Source organism: Nicotiana sylvestris, chromosome 7, assembly GCF_000393655.2.
Source record: "Nicotiana sylvestris chromosome 7, ASM39365v2, whole genome shotgun sequence".
Classification (NCBI taxonomy): domain Eukaryota; kingdom Viridiplantae; phylum Streptophyta; class Magnoliopsida; order Solanales; family Solanaceae; genus Nicotiana; species Nicotiana sylvestris.
Window position 1 is genome coordinate 118,155,806 of NC_091063.1, and position 9,340 is coordinate 118,165,145.

General features: G+C 41.5%; 1 protein-coding gene across 1 annotated transcript; it reads left to right on the top strand.

Moving 5' to 3' along the window:
* Window positions 1-593: 593 nt before the first annotated feature.
* On the top strand, window positions 594-5,697 carry LOC138873679 (uncharacterized). The gene is made up of 5 exons (XM_070152156.1): window positions 594-1,381; window positions 1,492-1,739; window positions 3,295-4,140; window positions 5,326-5,543; window positions 5,692-5,697. Exons 1-5 carry the CDS (start codon window positions 594-596, stop codon window positions 5,695-5,697), a joined length of 2,106 nt encoding a protein of 701 aa, XP_070008257.1.
* The last annotated feature ends 3,643 nt before the right edge of the window (window positions 5,698-9,340 follow it).

Below are 9,340 nucleotides of genomic sequence, written 5' to 3' on the forward strand. Positions count from 1 at the left end.
TCTGTCCACCATGCCCAAACATATAGCCAACCTCCGGCCCATGCACAATGGCATGTGCCAGTCCCACAAAATACATACCCAGCTCCACAAAATGCCTATCCACCCCTAAGAACCCACCGGAACCCTCCTAGATCAGCTTTCCGGCCCAACCAAGCATTTAAGAATGAGAGGTTGCAAAAAAAGAGAACTTTCACTCCATTGGGAGAATCCTATACCAGTTTGTTCCACAAGTTGCGACAATTGGGTATGCTGAGTCCGATCGAGCCAAAACTGTCAAATCCTCCCCCGAGGAACCTTGATCATTCTATGAGTTGCGAATATTGTTCTGGGGCTCCGGGGCACGATACAGAGAAGTGCTGGCAATTGAAAATAACTATTCAAGAGCTCATTGATACTAATCAGATTGAGGTCCAAGCTCCGAAAGCACCCAATATCAACCAGAATCCGTTGCCAACCCATCTTGAGACAAATATGATTGAGATAATGCATAGGGGAGGGGAACCCAAGAAGCCTTCACAGACCATCATGATGATCCGGTCCAGCAAAGTCAGGCCGGTTGAAAAGACAACAAGTGAGAACTAGCCAAAGTGGTTATGCCAGGAGTGGCGAACAAGCCTGTTGTAATTGTGGAAGGTGCCCGCATAGACCCTGTCATTATCAAGACAGTAACTCAATTAATGTTAGTCAACAGCAGGGCAGTCCCATGGAATTATGAACGAGTGACAGTGACTTACAAGGTGAAAGAAGTTAAAGAAGAAGTTTGTCAGACCCATGGTTTGACTCGATCGGGGAGATGCTTTGCCCCCGAAGAATTGAGAAAAGCTAAAAGCTCCAATGACAACCCAGTGCTAGTAAAGAAAGCTGTGACCGAAGAAGAAGCAGAGGAATTCTTGAGAAAGATGAAAGTGCAGGACTATTCCATTGTGGAGCAGTTGAGGAATACACCGGCTCAGATCTCACTATTGACATTATTGATCCATTCAAACGAGCATCGTCAAGCTTTGATGAAGATCCTGAATAAGGCCCACATTCCTGACAAAATCTCAGTAAACCACTTGGAGAAGATAGCTAACAAGATATTTGAGGTAAACAGAGTCACTTTTTCTGATGATGAGTTGCCCATGGAGGGCACTGAGCACAATAGAGCCCTCTATCTCACGATAAAATGCAAAGATTCTGTGGTTACCCGAGTACTGGTCGACAATGGTTCCAGTGCGAACATTTTCCCTCTCTCCACTTTGAACAAATTAAAGGTGGATGATGAAAGAATTCACAAGAATAGTATCTGTGTTCGGGGATTCGACGGTGGAGGGAAAGATTCAGTCGGGGACATAGTGCTCGAGCTTACAATAGGGCTGTTGAATTTATCATGGAGTTCCAGGTGCTTGATGTGGCTGTTTCTTACAATCTGTTGTTGGGTCGGCCCTAGATTCATGCTACAAAAGCGGTCTCTTCTACTCTGCATCAAATGGTCAAGTTTGAATGGGATAGACAGGAAATTGTTATGCACAGCGAGGATAATTTGTGTGCCCACAGTGATGCCATTGTTCCAATCATAGAGTTTGAAGACGATAAGGGGCCATGGGTTTATCAAGTTTTTGACACGGTATCGGTAGAGAAAATTCCAGAAGGGAAGTGCGTTCCAGCGCCGAGGGTAGCCGCTACAACAGTCATGGTAGCCGTTGAAATGTTGAAAAATGGTTTTGTACCAGGCAAGGCTTTGGGTGCATCTCTACAAGGTATCGTACAGCCGGTGTCTCTCCCCAAAAAATTGGATACATTTGGTTTGGGGTTCAAGCCCATAGTTACGGACATAAAAAGAGCCAGAAAGTTGAAACAGAGGGCATGGGTCCTCCCAAAGCCCATCCCACGTCTCTCTAGATCATTTGTCAGGCCCGGCGCCAAGAAATGCCCAGCAACAACGGTTCTCAATCCTGTGGTTGGTCCTGATAAGGAGTTGCTTGAAAGGTTTGAGAAATTATTCAACGAGGTGAACATGGTGGCAGCTGGAGAGGGTTCTAGCAAGGCAGATGTGCAATTTGTTGGGACCGGTAAAAATATTAACTATTGGGAAGCTACTCCTCTCCCCACCAGGAAGGAGTTTTGGTAGTTTGCTTTGATTTTCTTTCAGTTTATCTGGATTATTCTAGGGTTGTAATTCAAATTTTATGTTCCGTCCATTTGGATGTATAAACCTTGTTATCTTTTAATTTCAATGAAATGCAATTTCCTTTTTCCTCATTCCTGACAGTTTTATTTTTGTTTTCTTTTCTTCCTTGTACAACTCTTTTTATGCTGGTTTCAATAACATGACATGCATGAGGAATCTTCGGCCCCAGTCTTAAAAGACAATCTAATTCGAAAATAGTAATTCAAGAAATAGAGTGTGATAATGAATCAGAATACGACGAGGATGAGTCCTTTGAAGAGATTAGCAAAGAACTAAGCCATTTTGAAGAAAAACTTAAGCCTAACCTGAGTGATACAGAAGCAATCAATTTAGGGGACTCAGACAATATCAGAGAAACTAAGATAAGTGTCCATCTTGAACCTCAACTCAGGGAAGAGATAATTAAAGCATTGGTTGAATACAAAGATATTTTTGCATGGTCATATGACGACATGCCAGGTTTAAGCACTGATTTGGTGGTTCACAAATTGTCCACTGCCCGGCATTCCCTCTTGTCAAGCAGATGCTAAGGAAATTTAAAATTGATATGAGTGTGAAGATCAAAGAAGAGGTTACCAAGTAGTTTGATGCAAAAGTTATTCGGGTCACTCAGTATCACACTTGTTTAGCCAATATAGTACATGTGCCAAAGAAGGATGGGAAGACCAGGGTATGTGTTGATTACCGTGATCTCAATAAGGCGAGTCCCAAGGACAACTTTCCACTACCAAATATCCACATTCTGATTGATAATTGTGCCAAACACGAGGTTGGATCTTTTGTGGATTGATATGCGGGCTATCATCAAAACCTAATGGATGAGGAAGATGCAGAGAAGACGGCATTCATCACACCGTAGGGAACATACTGCTATAGGGTCATGCCTTTGGGTTTGAAAAATGTTGGGGCAACTTACATGAGGGCAATGACAACCAAATTCCACGACATGATACACAGAGAGATTGAGGTCTATGTGGATGATGTAATCATAAAGTCTAGAAAGTAGTCTGATCATATCAGAGATTTGAGAAAATTCTTCCAAAGGCTTTGCAGCTACAATCTTAAGCTCAATCCTGCAAAATGTGCATTTGGTATGCCATCTGGAAAATTGTTGGGATTCATAGTCAGCCGTCGAGGTATTGAATTAGACCCGTCAAAGATCAAAGTTATCCGAGAGTTGCCACCCCCAAGGAACAAGACTGAGGTGATGAGTCTATTGGGGAGATTGAATTACATTAGCAGGTTTATTGCTCAGCTTACGACAACTTGTGAGCCTATCTTCAAACTGCTGAAGAATGATGTCGCGGTCAAGTGGAAAGATGAGTGTCAGGAAGCATTTGATAAGATAAAAGGGTACTTGTCAAACCTGTCTGTGTTGGTGCCACCAGAACCGGGGAGACCTTTGATTATGTATTTGACGGTCCTGAACAATTTCTTTGGTTGTGTATTGGGTCAGCATGACATCACCGGTAGGAAGGAGCAAGCCATCTATTATAAGAAGTTCACGTCTTACGAGGTTAAATACACTCACCTTGAGAGGACATGTTGTGCCCTAACTTGGGTAGCACAGAAGTTGAAGCACTATTTGTCCTCTTACACTACTTACATCATCTCTCGTTTGGATCCATTAAAGTATATATTTCAGAAGCCTATGCCTACATGGAGGCTCACAAAATGGCATATCTTGCTCATAGAATTTGACATCGTCTATGTGACTAGGACTGCAATGAAAGCCCAGGCATTGGCCGACCATTTGGCTGAGAACCCAGTGAATGAGGAATATGATCCTTTGAAGACTTACTTCCCTGATGAAGAGGTCATGCACATTGATGAGTGGGGACCAATTGGGGAGCTAGGGTGGAAACTTTTCTTTGACGGAGCTGCTAACATGAAGGGCGTTGGGATAGGAGTCGTACTTATTTCTGAAGTGGGGTATCACTACCTTGTTACCGCTCAACTTCATTTCTACTGTACTAACAACATGGCTGAGTACGAGGCGTGCATTTTGGGTTTGCGATTGGCTGCAGACATGGGTGTCCAGGAAGTCTTGTTCTTGGGAGACTCGGACCTTCTGGTGCACCAGATCCAAGGGGAATAGGAAACACGGGATTTAAAACTCATACCGTACCGACAATGTTTGCATGATCTTTGTCAGCGGTTCCGATCAGTAGAATTCAGGCATATTCCAAGGATCCATAATGAGGTTGATGATGTTTTGGGTACTCTGGCATTAATGTTACATCACCTAGATAAGGCTTATGTTGACCCTTTGCATATTCAGGTCCATGATCAGCATACTTACTGTAATGTGGTGGAAGAAGAACTTGAAGGTGAGCCTTGGTTTCATGATATCAAGGAATATATCAGGATAGGGGTGTATCCAGTACAAGCCACAGGTGATCAAAAGAGAACAATTAGGTGGTTGGCAAGCGGCTTTTTCTTCAGCGGAGGGGTTTTTTACAAAAGGACTCCAGATCTTGGACTGCTGAGATGCATAGATGCTAGGCAGGCCATAGCTATTATGACCAAAGTACATTCTGGAGTCTGTGGACCGTACATGAGTGGGTACGTGCTGGCAAAGAAGATTCTCCGAGCAGGTTATTATTGGCTCACTATGGAGCGAGATTGTATCAGTTTCGTGCGTAAATGTCATCAGTGCCAAGTGCATGGAGATTTGATTCATTCTCCACCAACTGAATTACACACGATGTCTGCACCGTGACCTTTTGTTGCATGGGGCATGGATGTCATTGGGCCAATTGAGCCATCAGCATCGAATGGGCACAGGTTCATTCTGGTGGCCATAGACTATTTCACCAAGTGGGTAGAGGCTAAAACATTCAAGTCTGTAACCAAGAAGGCGGTGGTTGATTTTGTGCACTCAAATATCATTGGCCGGTTTGGGATACCAAAGGTGATCATCACAGATAACGGGGCTAATCTCAATAGTCATCTAATGAAAGAGGTATGTCAGCAGTTCAACATTACACATCGCAACTCTACCCCGTACTACCCTAAGGCGAATGGAGCAGTCGATGAAGCCAACAAAAACATAAAAAAGATACTCCGAAAAATGGTGGAAGGTTCCACGCAATGGCATGAGAAGCTTCCTTTTGTGTTATTGGGTTATCGCACTACTTTTCGCACTTCGGTAGGGGCAACTCCTTATTTGTTGGTGTATGGCACCGAAGTAGTAATACCCGCGGAAGTTGAAATCCCGTCTCTTCAGATTGTCGCTGAGGCCGGAATTGATGATGATGAATGGGTCAAAACCCGCATGGAGAAACTGAGTTTGATTGATGAGAAGAGACTACCAACAGTGTGTCATGGCCAGTTGTATCAACAGAGGATGGCAAGAGCATATAATAAGAAGGTGCGTCCACGGAAGTTTGAAGTGGGTCAGTTAGTATTGAAATGCATCCTTCCTCATCAGGCTGAAGCAAAAGGCAAGTTCTCCCTAAACTGGCAGGGGCCGTTCATCGTAACAAGAGTGTTGTCTAATGGTGCTTTATATCTAACAGATATAGAAGGCAAATATGTAGAAATGGCTATCAATTCTGATGCGGTCAAAAGATATTATGTATGATTTCTTTCGTTAAATTGTATTTGCTTGTACTTAGCATATTTTGAAGATTGGAATGATGAAGGCATTTTGTGTTGCTATCTAAACACTTTATCATTTATTACCCCCTTTGAGCCTTATTTACTTTCTTTCGTATCCCTCTTTTGGAATCAGTAGCCAAGATCAGAAACGCAAGCGCGAAAGATAAGTAAAGGAAAAGAGAGAAAAGAAAAGATGAAAATTGAAAAAAAAAAGAAAAAAAAAGAAGAAAAAAAGAGGAAAACGAAGAAAGAAAAAACAACAAAAAGAGAAAAAGGAAAAAAAAGGAAAGAAGAGAGAGAGAAAAGTACAAAAACGAAGCAATTCATATGACATGAACTACGTTCGACCTGATTCCTTTTAAAGGATACGTAGGCAGCCTCACGGTTCGGTCCCATCAAAACAAATCCAAAAGCCCCCAAGCGAGGAAACTGGGGCAGAATTTGGGGTTGTTGCAAGAAATCTGATTCCAAAAGTTGTAATTTTGAACCCTTTTGAATTGTTTTGAGCCTTTGATACCCATTCTTTCTAACCCTATCCAAAAGCCCATATTACAGTCCTAAGAAAGACCTTCCGATCAATCTTCGAGAAATGCCAAGTCAAGCAAGTGGAGGTGATTCATATCAGGAGCAACACTTTGGTCCAAGCAGTAAAAATAATAAAAATGAGAGAGTCTTATCGATGAAAATCCTCACGGGCACCATAAGGCGATGGGATTGAGAGAAATCCAAATGAGAGAGTCTTATTGATGAAAACCCTCACGGGCACCGTAAGGTGAAAGTGAGTTGAGAGATGAACAAATGAGAGAGGTTTGCTGGTGAAAACCCTTCAGGGCGCCGCAGGCCGAGCAAGGCAAGGTTTTGGCGAAGAAATCAGGTTGTGGAGTTCCGAGGCAATAAAGTATGGTAACTGAAAGTTGGTTGGTTGGACAGACTGGGCCGATTAATTCGAAATGCATGTCATGATCATTGGTGTCGGCTGCTCCACTCAAATGAGTCTCTCTTTTTTTCCCCTTAAGATAGTCTTCCAGTTTTGGATTTTTCTTACCCTTCACTCTCCAAGTCATTGCATTTCATTTCTGTTGAGGTTTATTTCCCTACAATGTTCAAATTTCAATTCTGTTTAAGAAAATAAGAAGGAATTTCAAAGCTTACTACCAACTTCCAAAGGTGCACAAGGCATAGGGCGTTCAAGGCATTGCTAAAGATAGCATGATGTGAAGTGGGATAAAAGGTCAGTAGAAGTTCCATCGGTGAAATGGTTTAGTAATTTCATGGGAAATACAGAGGTCCAAACAGAGGGGTCAGAGGTGTAAAACAACAGTATGGGCATAGAACACTCGGTTCGTCAAAGGTCATGGAGTTTGAAAGTCAGACAGAAAGTCCAGCGGTTCAGGGCCAGTTCGGGAAAGCAGGTCGAAACGAAACATGGCAGCGGAGAGACCTTCAGCAAGAATGCCATCAACTAACCACCATTTTAAACTAACAAGATTTTCCTTTGATTGAAACAGGGGCAGAAAATTTCGTTTGTTTCGGAGGAACTCTCCGTAAGGGGAGAGCAAGCACTAATCAGGTTTGACCGTAAACTTTCAGGACCCTCCTGAATAATGGGGTTTAGTTTTAAGTGTTCAGGACCCTCCTGGACAATGGGATTTAGTTCTCAGACCTTCATAGAAAATAAGACTTAGCGTAAGTTTTACCTTTAGGAAATAGGATTTAGCTTTGAAGTTGTCACTCTTAAGGTGAGATTTATTTTTGAAATTTTCAGGTCCCTCCTGAATAATGCGACCTAGCTTTAATATTTCCATCAGATAACAAGGTTTAGCATAAGTTCTGTTGTAGGGTAATATAATTTAGCCGTAAAATTATCACTCTTAAGAGAAGACTTGATTTTGATTATCAGGACCCTCCTGGATAATGGGACGTAGTTTAAAACTGGCTTCGATAACAAGATTTAGCATAAGAAATACCTTCAGTAGATATAATTTAGCTTTAAAATTGTTGTTCAATTAAGAGTTGTCAGGACCCTCCTGGATAATGGGGAGTAGTTTAAGACCCTCTTAGATAACAAGATTTAGCGGAAGTCATACCTTTAAAAGATATAGCTTAGATTTAAAATTGTCATTTAGTTAAGAGTTGTCAGGACCCTCCTAGATAATGGGACCCAGATTTTAAATTCTTAGTAATATTTGGTAACATGATTCAGTTTAACACTCACATATGTGCCCAGCTACCAGACTGGGGCAGAAAAATTTCTTTGTTTTGTCTATTTTTGTTGAAATCAGGTACCTACTTGGAGAACAGGGAAAATACATTTCAAGTTCAGCAATCAGGAACCCACCTAAAAAGCGGGGAATACAGTTCAAGTCAGCAATCAGGAGCCCACCTGGAGAACAAAGGAGTATAACTTAAGTTTTAGCTTTCAAGTTCTTATTGATATTTGGTAATGTGGTTCGTTTTACACTTACATATGTGCCCGGATACCCAAACTGGGGCAGAAAACTTTCTTTGTTTTTGTCTATTTTGTTGAAGTCAGGAGCCCGCCTGGAGAGCATGGGAATACATTTCAAGTTAGCAGTCAGGAGCCCGCCTGGAGAGCAGGGAATACATTCAAGTTTAGCAATCAGGAGCCCTCCTGGAAAAGCATGGGAATATAATTCGAGTGCAGCAGTCAGGAGACCGCTTGAAGAGCAGGGAATACATTCAAGTTCAGCAGTCAGGTGTCCACCTGGAGAAAGGGGCAGCATCCCAAAATACAGTTCAGTAGTCAGGCATCCACCTGGAGAAAGGGAAAACATCTCAGATCACAATTCAAGGCGGCAACAAAGGGATTTCATCGGGAGAATACAAGTCAACAAGGCAATAAGAACCACAAGAACCAAGTTTGAAGTTATAGATAGGATCTCTTGTAAACTCATAGAGAATAGTCTAGTCTAAGTTTCTTTTATTTTTGACATGGTGTAATGAGGGGGTTCAGTAAGCAGTAGCAGCAACAGTAGCAACAGTGAAATCGCAACTTCATGGTAGTCCCAGCTACCAGACATTCCTGAACTACACTAACCTGATTCCTTTTTAGCCAAGGATATGTAGGTAACCTCAGAAGCAGGGTACGGTCAACTCTTTCAAAAATGCTTCCCACTAAGTATTCAAACGGGCAAAAATCGCCCGTATCCACTCACTTTATCTTTGCACGAAAACTCTTCGTGTTTCCGAGTAAAGAGGGTCAGCTGTGAGCACGTGATTTTTGCCCTATATGAATTACTCCCATAAATTCAAAACAAAATAATTTCTTTCAGTGTTTGCAATTTTGTGGATTTTCGTGGCATTTCCTGTTAATTGTTTGCATTTTTGTCTGTGCATTTTAATTAATGAAAAATAAAAAAATATGAACATTTGCATTTAGGATTTAATTTAGCATTTTAGGATTAATTAAGTAATTAAGTTATTTTATAAAAAGGGAAAATAACAAAAATAGTTTAATTTGCACTTTTAATTTCAACTTTTGATTTTGAGTAGTTTTTCTTTTAATTTATTTTTTTTAATTAATTGTGCTAATTATCATTTAGGTTT